This window comes from Equus quagga, chromosome 7 (genome assembly GCF_021613505.1).
Source record: "Equus quagga isolate Etosha38 chromosome 7, UCLA_HA_Equagga_1.0, whole genome shotgun sequence".
Taxonomy (NCBI): Eukaryota; Metazoa; Chordata; class Mammalia; order Perissodactyla; family Equidae; genus Equus; species Equus quagga.
The window spans coordinates 54764802-54783095 of record NC_060273.1 but is presented as its reverse complement, the minus strand read 5'-3'; the positions used below and the strand labels follow the sequence as shown (position 1 = coordinate 54783095).

Genomic DNA, 18294 nt, shown 5'->3' with positions numbered 1-18294 from the left:
CCTCTCTCTAGCAGGAAGAGTGTGTGCACGTATGCATACGTGTGTGTGTTTAAATACAAGCGCAGCTAAAAAAGCATCTCTTCATCCTGATTCTCTGAATGACACGTCTCTGCACACTGAATAATTCATCTCCCTCTTGGCATCTGTTCCAGAGAGAATCATGCTGTCCAGATTTCTTGTAAGTTGCATAGTCTTCCAATAGAAGCTTTTCTCTTTCCCATGGAAGAGCTCTGGGAGTCAGGCTGTCAGCCCTCTGGTTTTTCCATGATCGCATTGAAGGGAATGCTGAATATCAAACCCAAAGCCTTCCTTCCTCTTCTTGCTTCTCCTTCTAACTTTAACTCACTCTTCTTTATCCCTGCTGGGTACGGCGTCTGCGTTTGCTACACGTGGGAATCAGCATCTTGGCCCTGGTAGGGTATCCTCACGTCGGTCACATTACTGATGCTTGTCTCCAACATTTATTTCAGTTCTGACTTCTAAGGCTGGAAATATCAGTGGAGTTAATGGTTTTCTGGAAAAGTGATGCGTTTTTGGTGTTTCAATCCTGCCACTCCGTCCAGTTCCCATCCTCACATACAGCTTAGTAAATCACTTGTATTGATGACTTCAGTGAAGCATTTAATTGTCCTTTCTTTAAGTAGCCATGAATTCTCCAACTATATTGAATATCTTTGCACCAAGACATAAATAAATTGAAGGTGCAAATATGCTAAAGCTCCAGTGCCTTCTGTCTGTTTCCGATTTCCCCCTGGTTCAGCGTCATCATCTGTATCTCTGGCAATCTGTTCCAGGTTGTTCTGAGACTCACTTGGTCTTGTTAACTTTTATTAGCAAAGCTCGGATTTTGGAGTCAGGCAGTGGGGCCTGCAGGTTATACCTCTGGTGTTTACTTACTACGAGATGCTGAGCACGTTTTCCCATTTGTAAGATGGAGTGAGAGTGCCTTTTCTCCAGAGAGGGAACATGGTAGATACAATTGCTTTCCAGGCCTAGATTTAGCCATTATTAAATATTTTAATTACAATTGATATATGAACGTTACGGAGAAATTAGGGAAAAAGATGAAAAAGAAAAAAATGTTAAATTACATTAAAATTCCTGTACCAAGATAAGATTTTAATGTATATCTTTCCAGTTTCTCTTCTACATGCACAGACAAACACATTTTGGGCAAAAAAAAATCATGCTATCAACAGTATTCTGTTGCTTCTCTCTTTCAACAATGTTGTTTTTCTCATGGTGTATTGAGAGCATCCTTCCATGTTAGCAAAATACAGAACACTGCATCATTATTTTTTGTTCCTACATGTTCATTATTGTATTCATATGTTCCACAAATATTTATTGAGCACCAATAATGGGGGGGCATAGAATTTTGTTGCTTAGATGCACCATTGATGAAAATCATTTAATTAATCCCCAGAGAGGAATTTTGCAAGGTGATGATCCATACACGGATCCAGGGGAGCTGTTGAGAGGGGACATATCTTCTTGGTTTTCTCGGTTGTAAACTGTAAATAACAAGATTCTTGTCTCTGCATCCAGACTGGCAGGCGGGGCTTCTCGGGGCAGAGTGCAGAGAGAGGAATGGGCCAGAAAGAGGTCCGACGGTGGTTGTTCCCCCACAGTTATCTGTCATCAGTAACAGAGTAACTCGCCGTGGAGGGGTATGCCGTGTGTGGAGCTTTCCTTCAGAAACCCTTTCACAGGTTGTTAGATAAAATAATGTTGGCTAAGATCTCGCTCTTGGTCACGGGTCTTCATTCTCCATAACAAAGAGGGAAAAACCATTTAGAGAAGTTTGAGGGGGTAGTCATGGTGGGACGTGCCCTTCGTCTCTGAAGTCTGGGCAGGACGTGGGGTGGGCTGAAGACATCTTTACAGAAACTTCATCCAGATTGGCACAGATGCTCCTGGGTGAAGAGCATTCTGGGCTGAAGCGATCACCCGTGTCTTCTCTACTTTTTTCCTTTTACTCTAAAGTGGTGGCTTTGATTTTCCATGGGGTTCAGGAGATGCATTGAAGATATCAGCTTTCAGGAGAAGCTTTTAGCTTACGGCAGGAGCTCTGAAGACACATCACCTTGGTTGAAATCTCAACTTTATCATCGATATTGATGTTGACACCGAGGATGTTATTTAGTCTTTCTTAACCTCAGTTTCCCCTTCTGGAAAATGGAGAGAATAATAACTAATGTTTTTTGAGGACTGTTCGCACCAGATCTCTGCTAAATGTTCTTACAAAATGTCACCTTATTTAACCTAACCAACAACCTGGAAAGTTGTTATTATCCCCACTTTACAGGTAAAAATGCCGAGGCTCAGAGAGGTTAAGTAACTTGCCAAACTCGCGTAGCTAATAAGTGACACTTATTGAATCCTTATTTGATAGTGCTTAGTCCGTTGCCTATCACATATACTTCTGGCCTCCTCCTCATTGTCTCCCACTATACAGCAGTAAATTAATGACTCATGGAAGCTTTTGGTATCCATTCATTCAATCAGTGGATGTTTTTTACAACCTACCAGACCCTGGATATACAGTGGTACGTGAACACATCAGGTCTTATCCGCCAGGGCCTCTTTCAGTGTCTCTTTTTCCTTTAAGTTTGTTTTGGAGTGGATTTAAGAGGGAAGGAGACTGCACAGGATCAGAGAGAGGGGAGCTCCTGTGACTTGGAGGGAAGTTCTTCATCAAGAATCATAGACCCTATCGTGGTCACCTTTCTTGCTGTCCCACACTACCTCAGCTTGCCAATCTGTCCAGAGAGTGGTAAAGCAGAGCCTTCTTATCTTCCAGAATTGCAAGGGGGCTGGGAGCAGAAAGCAGAGGGAGAATTATTAGAATATGCATTTTAGGCAGAGGCAGCAATGGGGAGAAATCAAAGGGTCTGTCTGGAGGGACCACTCAGGCTGACTTTCATCTCTCTAGATTCTTGGCTCCCTGCACTCTGGCTAAAGTACTTCACCAATGCTTTGTAGTGTTTTCCAGCCTTGACAAACCTTTGTTCATTTAGTTGCGTATTTGTTTTTCTGTTTGATTTAGCCACCAAGATTGGGTGATTGCCGCCACTTCACTCCCCACAAAATGGGGACTTAGAGGGTGGTTATTGCTAACAGGTCAGTTAGGCCTGGATAGTCTAGAGAAGGACAGCAGAGGGTGCAGGCATTTGGGAACAAGCTCAGGAGGCAAATAAGTACTGCTTTTGGCCAAACTCACAGGGATGGAACATCTGCTTTTCTAGATGTTGCAGTAAGCCAGCTTTCTAGAGGGGAAGTGGGCATGACAAACGTGGGATAGAGCCAGCATGAAGACTCGGGGTGGGTGCGTGAATGAGTCGCAGGTGGAGAAGCCAGAGAAGGCTGGAATCTGAGTCCAGAAGTAAGACTTGACCTTCGAGCCCTTTTCTGCAAACCCCTTAGTTATTGATCCAGAAACAGAGGCCCAGAGAAGGAAGGTGACTTGTTCAAATCATTCCAAAGTTAGTGGCAAAGTTGGGACTGGAACATGGATTCCCTGCCTCCTTCCTGGGAGATCTAACACTGCTACTGCAGTTAGGCATTCACCTTCCCAGGGACAACGGGGCCAGCAAAGCTGGTGTCACAGTGCAAAGCTTCTGGATCTGTTGGGCCAGCCCAGAGGAGTAGGGAGGCTGAAGGAAGCAGTAAGTTGCAGGGGCATGGGGACTGTAGGCTGATGGAGTCTGTTTCTCCTCTCCCTTGCCAGGTACACCAAACCGCTCACCTTTGCCGACTGCATTAGTGATGAATTGCCGCTGGGATGGGAAGAGGCGTATGACCCACAGGTTGGAGATTACTTCATAGACCACAACACCAGTAAGTTCCTGGCCCTTTTCCCTGCCCCGTCCCCTCCCTCCCATCTGTCTACCCCCATGCCCACTCCCCAAGTCTGGAAGAACTACCAGCAGAGGCTTTTGAAGCCAGATTGTGTTTTGTTTTATACAGAGTTAGATAGAGATGTCAATGTAGATATAGATAGATAATGTATGCTCCTATAAAATAACAGTTGAGAAGAGTTTTAAATAGAATCTAAAACTCCCCGTCTTGCAACCCATCTCCCCAGTTTTACAGAGGCAACCACTGCTAGCAGTTTCTTGTGTATCATTCCAGAAATTTCCCAATCGTGTTTGTGTGTGGATGTATGTATATGCATATATTCTTTTTTTTTTTTACATCTATGAATTTCTGTGCATACAGATTTTTTTCCGTAAAAGGTAGATGTGTCATTGTCATTGCCAGACCATTTTGGAGCAGCCAGAGCCCCAGCATGTCTCCAGCAGCATGCACACCTGTGTCCATAGAGGGTTGATAGGAGTGAGTGTGTCTCCAGCCCATGTAGCCCACCCTCACTTCATATCTGTGATCTGAGCATCCTGATCCAGAACAAAGATTCCTAGTATCTTTGTCTCTGGGGCTATGATAAAGGAACCAGTTGAGAAACGGAGAAGCATGTTGTCTGACAGATGGAGGAACCCAGGCCGCGGTCCCCAGCCAGGGAGAGTTGATGTGTGTTTGGGCCTTATCCATTGTGCACCCTCTTGGCCAAGGTTATTTATGTCCTCTGAAATTTGCTGCCCCATTTGTCCATGTCTGCAGAGGAAAGAGGGTTTTACTGTCTCACTCTCAACCTTCAGAACCATGGGACTCCGTTTATCCTTTCAGGCAAGAGGAGAATGGAATGAAATGGGATGTGCCTTGCAAAGGGTGAGAATAGGGCACCAAATCCTAGTAGCCCATGTTTACTGAGCATACACCCCGTGTCATGTGCTGGGCTAGGCACCTGTAGGCATCATCTCATTAAATCCTCCCAGCTACCCTTTGGGGTATTAGGATGATTATCATCATCTTATAAATGAGACTTAGAGGTAGTAATTGACCGCTCAACACGCAGAACTAAAACATGGCAGAACTGGGATTTGAACTGGCGCCGAGGAACTGAATTGTGCATCCACTTCCTCCTCTGAGTTTCAGTAGCACCTGCCTGTCCTCTGTTGTGTCCCTCATCACTCTGTAGTATTAGCAGTTGTTGCAAGTTCTTCTAGAGCAGGGCAGTGTCTAATTCATCTCTCTAATCTCAGGGCTTTGCCTGGTAAGGCACATAGTAGGTGTGCACTTGACCTTTGCTAAATAGAAAAAGGCGTACGTGCATGAATGCATGACTAAGTGGATGAATGAGTAGACTGTCGTTGGCACCAAAGTGTAGAAGAATTTCTGAGAGACAGCTAATAGCATTAATTGCATTGTTGGGGGTAGCAGAGGTTTTTATTAGCACTCATGATTGCATACTGGGTAATGAGAAGTAAATATGCCTAATTGAGTGTGTATGGGGAATGAGGTTAATGCTTGGAGGGCTGCATGGTATGCTGGGTTAAACACTGATGTACAGGAACCCTAATCAGTCCTTTCCTGTTTCTAATTACTGAGTGCATCCCCCTCATTAAAATCTGATGGCGGGAGTGGGATTTCAAGGTGCTTCTGGGAGTTGTTGGAGGAATAGAAGGAAGGAAGGAGCGGCAAGCAGTGGCAAAGTTTATTCTCGTGGGGATGATGGCAGAAATGGGGTATTTAGGGGGTGTGAGTAAATGGGGGCCACAATAGGAGACGTTCTATCTGGTGGTTTTATCAGCTGTCTGGCTACTGATTTCCTTTCGGTTTGAAGGTGCTCTCATTGGAGGGAGGGCGCCACCTCTGTAGATGGAGCCAGTGATACAAATGTGGTATGAATATGACCATCGAGGCCCGAAGCGTTCAGAGCCGTGGACTCAGACCAATCCTCTGTGTGTTGGTCGCTGACTGAAATTACTCTTAAGAGTTATAGACACAGTAGAATTGCACAACAAATTAAATCTACCATCCAGCATTCATTTATTCAAAAATATTTATTGACCACCTGCTATCTTCCAGGCACTCTTCTGGGAGCTTGAGACGCGTGAGAGTGCAAAATGGCAGTGATCCTTGCCCTTACAGAGTTTTCATTTTGGCAAAAGAGACAGAAAATAAACTGAATAAATAAGCAGATTATGTCATATATTAGAAAATTATCAGTATTATGGGAAAAGAGAAAGCGGAGTGTGGGGCTACGGTGTGCAGGGGTGGTGTTGAGGGTGGCAGGGGAAGGATTACCGAAGACCTTGCTGAGAAAATGAGATTTGAGCTAAGACTTGAAGGCAGTAAGGGAGCATTTCAAGTAGAGAGGATTGATGGAGCAAAAACTCTAAGGTGTGATCACAGATAGCTTGCTCAAGGGGCGGCAAGGAGGCAGGTGTGCAGATAACAGAATGAGTGACGATGTAGGGAGGACATCAGGCCAGAGAGCAGCAGGGCCTAGAGGGGGCGGTGGTCTGCCTTAAGGGATCTGGGTTTTGCTCCACAGCAGGTGAGTGTCATGATCTGCTTTATGTCTTAATAGGGTCACTCTGGCTGCTTTGCTGAGAATAGATCTTAGTGGGCAAGCACAGAAGTGGGGACACTTGTGAGAGACAATTGCAATAGTCCAGGTGACAGAGGACAGTGCCCCAGACCGAGGCCATAGTGGTGGCCCTGGTGAAAAGTGGCCAGATGCTGGATGTATTTTCAGGGTAGAGCCAACAGGATTTCCTGATAATTTGCATATGGGCATGAAAGAAAGAAGAAAGAATGACCCTCATTGGGCCCGAGAAACTAGCAGGATGGAGTTGCCATCAATTGAATGGAGAAAACTACAGGAGGAGCGGGTTTAGGAAGGAAGAAGGAGAGTTCATTTCTACATGTCGAGTCTTCGATGCCTGTTACACATCTGAGAGAAGATGTTGCTGGTCAGTTTGATATAGGAATCTATAGTTTGGAGAAGAGTCTGGGCTGGAGATATGTATTTGGCAGTTGTTGGCATACTGGTACTATTTAAAGACATGAAGCTGGATGAGATCACCAAAGGAATAAATCAAGACAGAGAAGAGGACCAAGGAATGACGGAGGGGTCCTCAGACAGTAAGAGGGTGGGGAGAAGAGGAAATCAGCAGTGATTCTGAGGAGTGATCAGAAAGGTGGGAGGAAAACCAGTGTCTTGGCAGCCACATAAAGGAAGTGAATCAAGGAGAGGGTCAATGTGTCAAATGCTTCTGACAGATAAGTACAAAGAGGATTCAGAATTGACCAATTGATGCTGGTGACTCCAACTTTGGAGGGCAGCTTTGGACAAGGATTGGGGGCAAAAGCCTAGGTAGAGTGAGTTTAAGAAAATGGAGGGGAGGGGCCAGCCCCGTGGCTGGGTGGTTAAATTCATGCGCTCCACTTTGGTGTCCCAGGGTTTTGCAGGTTCAGATCCTGGGTGTGGACCTAGCACTGCCCGTCAAGCCATGCTGAGGCAGCGTCCCACATGCCACAGCTAGAAGGACCCACAGCTAAAATATACAGCTGTGTACTGGGGGGATTTGAGGAGAAAAAGCAGAAAAAAAAAAAAAGAAGAAGATTGGCAACAGTTGTTAGCTCAGGTGCCAGTCTTTAAAAAGAAAAAGAAAATGGAGGGTAGAAATTGGAAACAGCAAATACAGACAACTGTTTTCAAAATACAATCCATTTTCATTATTTCATGTTAGTATTCCCATGGCTATTTACATCCATCATGATTAGATGATTTTAATCAGTGATCCAAATGTGTGTTCAACTATTTTGACTTGATACTATATTGTGAATATTTGAGCAATGCTGCATAGTCTTCATATTTGTCATTTTTAATACGTCGAATAGATGTTTCGTTACATTTTAACACAGAAGATGAATATACCATAATGCCCCTATTTCTGACCTTTTGGATAATTTCCATTTGTTTCCTATAAATTAATAACACTAGGGGGAGAATCTTTATGCGTATTGCTTTTTTCCTTTGTCATAATTTCCTGAAATACATTTCCAAATATAGGATTACTAAGTGAAAAGTTATGAACTTTTTTTTTTTTGAGGAAGATCAGCCCTGAGCTAACATCTGCCACCAATCTCCCTCTTTTTGCTGAGGAAGACTGGCCCTGAGCTAACATCTGTGCCCATTTTCCTCTACTTTACATGTGGAATGGCTGCCACAGCATGGCCTGACAAGTGGTGCATAGGTCCACGCCCGGGATCCAAACCCGCAAACCCCAGGCTGCCGAAGTGGAACGTGCGAGCTTAACCACTGCACTACCAGGTCGGCCCCAAAGTATGAACACTTTTGAGACTTTTGGTACATATTCCTAGATTGATGAATATTTCTAAAACATTGTATCAATCTGTGTTGCACAAGCAATAAGTGTGCTATTTTCCTTATACCTTCGTCGTATGGGGCTATTTCATTTCTTTGATTTTTGATAAATTCATCATGGGTTTAAGCTGTTACTTCAGTGTTCTTTATTGGCATTCCTTTGCATAGTAAGATAGTTGGGTGCTCTCCAGATGTTTGGCTTGTTTTTAAGACACTTGTTGTTAAAGGCCTTGGAGAATATAGTAGTGTTAGCCATGTGGGGGTGTGTGTGGTGTGTATAAAAAGCAGGTGTGTGTTGTGTAGAGGGGGTGGGGTGTGGAATGTGTGAGGAGCTCCTGAGTGTGGTGAGCGTGTATGCTGTATGGAGAATGTGTGTGGCGTGTGTTTGTGTAGAGGCCTGAAGCGCGAGGGAGGATGGAGAAGTGGTTCTGGACAATGGCTGCGCTCAGTCAGCTAACCATTTGCTGGAAGTAGCTGTGTTTTGGGGGAGTGGGACATGAGGGAGAAGGGGATGGAGGAGTGATGTTTTATGTAGCCAGGTTTGTAACATGCTGACTGATTAAACTGTGTCCGTGTATAGCTTTAATAAAAACAAAAACTAAAAAATAGATGGCTAAGGTGATCTCTAAGATCCTTCCAGGTGTGAAGTTATCTGTTCTGGTGAGATGGGCTTGAGGAAGGGAGTGTCAGCAGAAGAGCCCGGCTGTGAGAGGACCCCTCGGTGTGTGACTAGTTCAGAACTAACGGTAGTTAACACAGCTCCTTAGAACCACTAGGGAGCTTTTAAAAAGCCCACTGCCCTAAAGGATAATCTTTTCAACAGTAGCTGACACAACTGGTATCCACATGGGAAAAAATACACCTCCACTTCTAACCACACCTCACACTATACATAAAAATAAACTCAAATTGGCCATAGACTTAAACATGAAAGCTAAAACCAGAGAAAACATCTAGAAGAAAACATAGGAGAAAATCTGCAAGGATTTAGGGTGTTCCAAAAGTTTTTGGGTGACACCCAAAGCTCTAATCATAAAAGAAAAATTGATAAATTGGGCCTTGTCAAATTAAAACTTCTGTTCTTCAAAAGACATCATTAACTGAAGAGGTAAGCTACAGGTATGGAGAAAATATTTGCAATATGTGACCCATGTAGAGACTATATGAAGAATTCTTACAACTTAATAGTAAGAAGACCACCCAATAAAAAAATACGGGCAAAAGATATAAATAGATACTTTGCTAAAGAAGACATACAGGTGGCCAGTAGACATAAGAATACGCTTTACACCATCAGTCATTTGGGAAATGGGAATTAAAGCTACAACAGGGAACCAACGCATACCCACAATAATGCCTAAAATGAAAAAGATTGATGATACCAATGGTTGGCGAGGATGTGGAGGAACTGGAACTCTAATACACTGCTGGTGAGAATGTAAATGAAAACAACCATTTTGGAAAACAGATTGCCAGTTTCTTATAAAATTCAACAGCTACTTAACCATACAACCGGGCTGTTCCACCCCTAATAGTTTTACCTAAGAGAAATGCAAACTATGCCCACACAAAAACCTGTGCATGCATGTTCATTACAGTTTTATTCATAGTAATCTCAAGCTGGAAACAACCTAAAGGTTTATCAGAAAGGGAATTGTGATATATTCGTACAAAAGAGTGTTATTCAAGACAAGAAACGAACGAGTCTCAAAAACCTTATGCCGAGTTAAAGAAGCGAGACCCAAAGAGAACATGCTGTATGATTCTGTTGATAGAAAGTTCTAACATAGGCAGAACTGAGGGGAGTGGAGTTGGGGGAGGTGCCTGACTGGGAAAGAGCTGATGTAAAGGGAGTGTTGTACACATTGATTCAAGTGGTGCTTTATGGAGAATGCATTTGTCAAAACATAATTGAACTATACACTTTAAATGGCTGCACTTCATTGTATTTAAATTAGGCCTTAATAAAGTTGATTTAAACAATATGTTGATGCCCATTTTATACTGCAAACCAGTTCACTGGAAATCTCTGGGGTAATTCCCCTGCGCAGCCAGGTTAAGACTAGTATTCTGGTGTGGGGTTGTGTGTTGTGTTTGTCCATCTGTGCATCCCTCTATCCGTGTTGGCTTATACTCCAAAAGACAGCCTGGACCACCGAAAATGGTAGCCAAACCACCTGGCTTGGCCAGGCCTTCAATTAAGGCTTTCACACACTTTTATATTCCAACCAGCAGGGCCTCAGCCAAAGTGAGGGCGCCACTCCCAGACTCACCCCACAGCAAGGGGGTGGGGGGGGGGGCCGCCAGGTCCCCTCCAGGTGTACCCAGGGGCACTTGTTGAGGGCCCAGCATTTCCTCGAGCCCTTCAGCAGATGATTCTACCTGGAACTCCACATCACACCTGCCAGCCTTGTGTGCTGGCTTCAGTGACCACTCAGCCCACCTGTATCCTAACCTCTTAGTGGTTCTCACTCTTGGTGACACATTGGAATTATTTGGGGAGCTTTGAAAATCACCATTGCCTCCTTCCCACCCCTAGAGATTCTGATTTAATTGATCCAAGGGTGGGACCTGGGCATCAGGAGTGTTAAAATTTCCCCAGGTGATTGTAATGTGAGACCAGGGGGTCTCTTCCACATCTGCACGGCAGAGTCACCTGGGGAAGCTTTTAAATCTATCAGTGCCTGGGCCCCACTCCTGGAAATGCCGATGTAAGTGTTCTGGGACGGGGTTCAGGCTTTTTTTTGTTTTTGTTTTTTGTGGCTCCTCAGCTGATTCTATGCGCTGCTGGGACCTAAAATCACTAAATGAAACACCAGTTAAAAAAAAGAAAAGAAAAGCAATTTCACTGATAATCTGGGGAAAAAGGCACTCTCGTAGGCTGTCTATGAGAATAAAAATTGGTCCAGCCTTTCGCAAGGTAATTTGGTAGTACCTATTAAAGTTTAAAATGTGCATACCCTCGGACCCACTAGTTCCCCTTCTAAGAAATCTTTCCTACAGAAGTAATAGCACAAGGTCCTGGAAGCATGTTTTTAAGACTTCTAACTGCAGCATTGACTGCAGTAGTGAAAGAACTGGAAACAATCCAAGTGTTTCCCATGGTGGTCTGGCTAAATCAATCCTCATGCTATACCATTGGAATACTATGCAGCCATTTGAACAATTAGGTAAGTAAAAAATAAAAATAAAAACAGAAATAAAATGGAAAAAGATGAATAAATAAAAGGTTAAGGTCAATCTTCATGCACCCACAAGGCAGGATGAGCATGTTATATCATTTGGAGATGACAGCAAATTGCTGACCAGTATATATGACATGGGGCCGTGTTGCATTAAAAATAGGTTTGTGTCTACAGTCATTTATGTATCAGTGAAGATTTGTATCTCATCAGAGAGCAGTATCTGTTAGCGTGTGAGACTCCGAACAGCAGTTACCTTGGGGAGTAGCATTGGAGGGATAGGAATTCTTGCTGCTTCTTTTATAAATTTGCAATCGTGGAATTGTGAGATTTCCCCTTTTTTCTATTTTTGCCCAAAAAAGTAAATTTTAAGAAGCTACAAACTTTAAGAAACATCTCCAGCATGGCCAGACAATCCAAGTTTCTTTTCTGTGGCCTATGTCAGCTGGAGGTGTGGGGCTGGCCCCTGAGGGGGACCCAGGAGCCCCCAACCCTGAGGGAGTCCACATCTGCTGATGGAAGTGGGGGCCCAAAACAGCTGTCCTTCAGCCCAGCGTTATAAATTCTCCCCTCCTCACTTTCTCTCTTCTCTTGCTTGGTTGAAGAGTTGCAGAGCTTTCCTTATGAGAAGCAATCTTGTGGCCCCTGCCAGCAGTCTTCAGACCTGAATTTCTCTCCCACTCTCCCAGAAAAAGAGAGGAGGAAGAGCTTGAAGAATTGCTATTCACAGACAATTCAAAAACTGGTTCCAGTGAATAGTTTTGGCTTTGCTCTCACCACCATTTGTTTATGTTACCCGGGCATAAGGGCTTTATAGCTTCCTGGGAAGCTGTGAGACAGGGCCCATTAACCTCTTTGATAATTACAGAAGCAGATTCAGAGAGGTTGAGCAGCCTGCCCATTGTAACAGTGATTTTCGGCAGGAATGAGAACTTGGCCCTGCTGCCTCTGTGATCATTCTTCCTGTCTCTTCTTTCTTTTATTGGAGATGCTCATTTAGGCCTGTTCACGAGGAATGAGAGCAGCTAAAGGGCCTACAAAAGGGGGCATAAACTGAAATTCCCCAGGAGCCAGACACATCACGTAAATGAGTGAAGCAAACCAGGTGTTACTGATGGATGGAGTGCTGGGGTTGGTGGCAAATTGTGGGCCCAACGTGGTCAGATCTTCCAACTGATCAAGAAAAATCAGAAATCGGGATTTTAATGTACAAATCTCCTTACCTTTTTTTAATTGAGGTTATGGTAGTTTACAATTATGTGAAATTTCAGTTGTACGTTATTATTTGTCATTTACTATATAGGTGTGCCCCTTCACTGTTTGTGCCCCCCCCCCCCCCCCCCCCCTCCTTCCCCCTGGTAACCACTAAACAGTTCTCTTTGTCCATCTGACAAATCTCCTTATTTTTGCATACCAGTAACTAATTCAAAATTAATGAAAACACTTTAGGGTAAGCAAAACCTATTTGCAGGCTGTATTCACCAGATGGCCTTGATTGTACAACTTCTGGTGTGTCAGTCATCCCTAACTCCATCCACCAACTGGGGAAGGACTGAGGAGTTGGCATTCGATGGGCATTGATTCTTTGACATCACTGTGACCTCTTCCACATCCGCTCAGCTGCCAGCTGACCCTTCTTTTTTTTAGTGCCGATCTTTTTTATTTTTTACTTTTTTCAAATTATCACTGTGCATGTTTATTGTATACATAATTTAAAAAAATAAAAAAGAATGAAGAAAAAATATCTTACCACCAAGACATACCTACTGTTGATAATTTGCTAAGTTTCCTCCTAATCTTTTTGAGAATGTATGTATCTATTTTCATAAATACCAAATTATTTATGCAGTTTTTCACTCTGCATTTTCACTCACTTTTATATGATAAGCACCTTTCCATTTTATGACTGTTTCTTCAAAGATATTATTTTTAATGGTTGTATTAGTGTATTATGTAAATATACTTATTTGAGCAGTTATTTCCTGTATGACCTTGAGCAAGTTACTTAACCTTTGATGTCTCAGTGTTCTGTTTTGTATAATGGGGGTAATAATAGAATTTCCTTTATAGGATTAGTGTAAGAAATCAAGGAGTAAATAGATAGACAGTACTTAGAACAGTGCTTGGCATAGAGTGAACATTAAATAAATGCTTATTTATTTTCATTATTATTGTTATCATGGTTTTGTACAAATGCATATTTGGCTGAATTTTTTTAATTATTTTTTGTAATAAATTACTATAAGGAGAATTGCTAGTCAAGGAGTATTGACATTTTAAAGCTCTTAATTTGTGTGGTCAGATAGCCCTCTAGCAAGGCTGTTCTAATTTACATTTCTAGCGGGGTATGAGGTGCCTATTTCTTTAAATCTCTCAGATGTTAGTTATTTTACTTTTCACCAAGAGATAACCTTAAGCATCTATAATGTCCTTGAGCCTCTCTGTCTACATTAGAACTCAAAGCTGGAGCTTCTCCCAGCTGTTCTCAGACAGATTGACTTTGGGTTTAGAAATTTATCCTGGTTTCTTTTGTGTTTGTTTGCTTAATCCAAATGAAGAGTCTCTGTTGTTTAATAGGTAAGTTTAACCCTTTAACATTTATTGCGATTTTCCTACTTATTATGCTTTTTGTTTTTGGGTAGAGGATTCCACAGGCCACCAACCCCACAGATATTTGTGAGGTGCTGACCTAGAATCTCTGGGGTCTGTTCCAGAAACCACTCAGATTGAGGACCCCCGGGTACAATGGCGGCGGGAGCAGGAGCACATGCTGAAGGATTACCTGGTGGTGGCCCAGGAAGCCCTGAGTGCCCAGAAGGAGATCTACCAGGTGAAGCAACAGCGCCTGGAGCTTGCACAGCAGGAGTATCAGCAGCTGCATGCCGTCTGGGAGCACAAGCTGGGCTCCCAGGTCAGCTGTGAGTACCTCCCACCGCCAGCACCCCACCAACACCCTACAGGGAGGAGGGAATGAGCACACTGAGTCCATCCTGGATTGCCTCTCACTGCTTCTCAGATCTGCCTATTTTCTTTCATCTCCACTCTTGTCCAAACCACCATCCTCTCTACTGCTATTCCTACTCCTACTTGTGCCTTGCAGTGATTCATTTGCCATTTTCATTCCATTTCCTTTTGTTCATTTGTAATCATCTCGGAATGCCAGTCAGGTTACGTATCTCCCTGTTTCAGACCCATCAGTGGCTGTGGGGAGTGAGGAATTCTTGTTTAATGGGTAGAGTTTCATGTTGGGAAGATGAAAAAGTTCTGGAAATGGATGGTGGTGATGGTTGCACAACAATATGAATGTACTTAATGCCCTGCACTGTACACTTAAAAATGGTTAAAGTGGTAAATTTTTTTATGTATGTATTACCATGATTTTTTTTCCCCCTGAGGAGGATTCGCCCTGAGCTAACATCTCCTGCCAATCTTCCTCTATTTTGTATGTGGGTCACCACTCCAGCATGGCCATGAGTGGTGTAGGTCCACGCCTGGGAGCTAAACCCCAGCTGCTGAAGCAGAGTGTGCTGAACTTAACTACTACACCACCAGGGCTGGCCCCCATAATTTAAAAAAGAAAAAAAAAACCTTTAGTGGCTTCCCAGCACCCTTTCCATGGCCAACACAGACCTGTGTGATGTGGCCCCTCCTGGCCACTTCCACCTCATCTCATGCTCTCATTCGCTAGCCTCCAGATGCACCAGGGCTCTCCCTTCTGCTCCCCTAGCCTGCCCTGCACCTTTCCACCTCAGGGCCTTTGTACTTGCTGCTCCCCTGCGAAGAATGCTTTTTTATTGATCCATTTGCTCAGCTGGCTCCTTCTCACCCTCCCAGTCTCACCTCTCAGGTCATCTCCTCTGAGAGGCTTGCATCTGATAACTATCAACAGACTCCTTTCCCCAGCATTAGCTGCTGTAATGTTCTCTCTTTATTTTCCACATACCATGTGTCACGATGCATCTGCTTATATGTCTGTTGGTATTTCCTCCACTAGAACGTAGACTTTCTAAGGCAGGGGCTCCCATCTTCCTTGTTTACCCTGAGGTCTGCAGAAGGGGAAGAGGCATGCAGTTTTTGTGGTGGCGTCCTTCATTTCCAGTGCAGTTCAGTGCCAGGACTGTAGCTGTCAGGGACCCCACCAGCCTTTTCCAATGTGTTGGGGTCCTTTATCTTTTACCATTATTTCTAATCACCAGTCCTTTCCTGTGTTTGTTAAGTGCTTACTACATGCCAGGCACTCTGCTATGGTCTACGTATGCTATTTCAGTTAATCCTCATAACAATTCTATGGGTAAGTACGCTTAACATCCCCCTTTCACAGATAATAAAACTGAGGCTGACAGGGGATTGATAACTTGCCCAGGCTCTTACAGCTGGTGAGAGGCACGAATAAGTTGCAGATTCATTCCGTCTTTCCCCCAGTGTTTTCAGTGTGAGCCAGGGAGCCAGCATTAGGCCATGGAGTCAGGGTGTCTGTGGCTTGGCAGGGTCACTGGACACTCCTCCTGTGTGAAGTCCTCACTTTGAGAAGTTCAGTTTGCCAGGAAGACAGGGACAAATCTTGCGAGGTTGCTCACTGCCCCAGCCCTGCCCTTTTCCTTGGCAACTCAAGAAAACCCCCAGAGTCTCAGATTATAAGAAAGAACTGTATTACACTCATTAGCTATTTCTGGGTCAAATAACGTCCTAGAGACTGTCATGAGGGTTTTAGTGCTTAATCTGTCTTAGTCAGCTCAGGCTGCCATAACACAATACCATAGATGGAGTGGCTTAAACAACAAAAATGTATTTTCCCACAGTTCTGGAGACTGGAAGTCCAGGATCAGGATGCCAGCACGGCCTGGTTCTGGTGAGAGCCCTCTTCCTGGCTGGCAGACGGCCAACTTCTCACTGTTCATCATATGGCAGAGAGAGAGACAGCAAGCTCTCTGGTGTCTCTTATAAGGGCGCTAATCCCATCATGAAGGCCCCACCCGCATGACCTCATGTAAACCTGATTACCTCCTAGAGGCCTCATCTCCAAATACCATCACGTTGGGAGTTAGGGCTTCCAGATATGAATTTAGGGGGAGACAATTCAGTCCATACCGTTGTCCTTACCACAGCCCTGGAAGGGAGATATTATGGTCCCTAGTGAAACAGATATGAAGAGGTGAAGTGGTTTTTTTTCCTCTCTAAATTCCCACAGTCTGAAAACATGACAAGAGTATATAAAAACAAACCTTTCTGGTTTTTTTTTTTTGCGGGGAGTGGGGGGGACAGTGGCAGGATGTTTACATGGATCCAAAGTATCACCCACAAATCACTTACTAATTTCAGAGGGTAAAAATGTGTTTTCACACCAGAGAAAGCTGCAGCCACCACTTTACACAGGTATTAAATTAGCATCACCAATAATGAGACACACTGACTTCGAGCGCCTTCTGATGTGAGGCAATAGGGACACGATGGAGGACTCTTGGCAAAAATGTTTACTCTCAATCGAATCGCGAAGAAATAGCCAGACAAATCCATAATGTGGCATATCCTACAAGATAATTGGCCTGGACTCTTAAAAAAAAATGCTGTAAAAAAACAAAAAGAGGGGAGACTGTTCTAGACTAAAAAAAACCTAAAGAGGCATAAACCCCATGAAGTGTTTGCACCTTGATTAGAGCCTGGATGCAGGGGGAAGCAGCCATAAATGACATTCTCAAGCAACTGGAGAATATTCTTAGGTGTGATAATGATGTTGTGGGTTTGAGAAGAATGTCCTTGTTCTTAAGACATCCTTGTGGCATCACGTCTGCAGCTTAATTCCAAAAAAGGTCCGGGGGGAAAACGTGATAAAACTATTTCACTTTGGGTGTCAGTCCAAGTGAGCAGATCAGTAGATGTCGATGACACCTTGACAGACATTGAATACAGTATAGGTTTTCATCTTTTGCCATCATTTCCAATAACGATTCACTGAGGGCTTATTATGAACCAGGCATCCTGCTGAGAGAAAGAATTGGAGTGGAAGGAGGAATAGATAGAACAGATGTGGGCAAATGTTAAAAATGATTGGATCTAGGTGAAGGATATATCAATATTCCTTATACTATACTTTCAAATTTTCTGTGGGTATCAAGTTTCCAAAATAAAAGGGCAGTGTGGGGAAAAGAGTCAGGCCTGCAGAAATGAATCATTTCTATGGAGAAGCACTGTGGTGGGAGGTGGCAGTCACTGGACTCTGAAGTCAGAGGTCTGGGTTCAAGTCTCCGTTCCAGTATTTCTAACCACGTCCTCTTGGGGACGTACCTTATGTTTAAATATGGAAATGTTAATACTACTGTCATCTCACGGGTCCATGTCGCGTTTCTCTGCCTCAGCACTGCTGACATTTTGGGCTGGATAAGTCTTCCTTGTTGGGCTGCCCTGTATACTGTGCCATGTTCAGCAGCATCCTTGGTCTCTACCCACTGGATGCCAGTAGTACCCCCCACCCCGAGGTGTAACAACCAAAAATGTCTCCAGACATTGCCAAATGTGCTCTAGGTGGGCAAAAGTGCCCCTATTCAAAAACTACTAGTCTAGGTAAAATACTTAACACAATTCCTTTAGAACGTACTAGTGTTCTTGGCATGAAACACATTGCACAATATTTTGAGAGTGTGGACTCTGGAGCCAGACTGCTATGGTCCAAATGCAGAATATGCAACTTGCTAGCTGTGTAACCTTGCACAAGTTGAGCCACTTCTCTCTGCCTCACATTCTTTATCTATAAAATTGATGTAATAGGAGCTGGCCCAGTGGCATAGCGGTTAAGTTCACACCCTCTACTTTGGCAGCCTGGGGTTTGCCAGTTCAGATCCCCAGCGTGGACCTACACACTGTGTATCAAGCCATGCTGTG

At 43.8% G+C, this 18294-nt stretch overlaps 1 protein-coding gene across 6 annotated transcripts in view; it reads left to right on the top strand.

The window, feature by feature from the left end:
* The window catches only part of WWC1 (WW and C2 domain containing 1), a 157641-nt gene that overhangs the window by 68750 nt on the left and 70597 nt on the right, over nt 1-18294 (top strand). For 3 of the 6 annotated variants that reach the window (XM_046666671.1, XM_046666672.1, XM_046666675.1), the window contains 2 exons: nt 3731-3840; nt 14133-14336. In XM_046666671.1, coding sequence (XP_046522627.1) covers nt 3731-3840; nt 14133-14336 — 314 coding nt within the window. Of the gene's footprint in view, nt 1-83; nt 179-3730; nt 3841-8160; nt 8183-14132; nt 14337-18294 lie in introns of those variants that run through there. The other 3 variants (XM_046666676.1, XM_046666674.1, XM_046666673.1) reach the window with 2 other exon arrangements.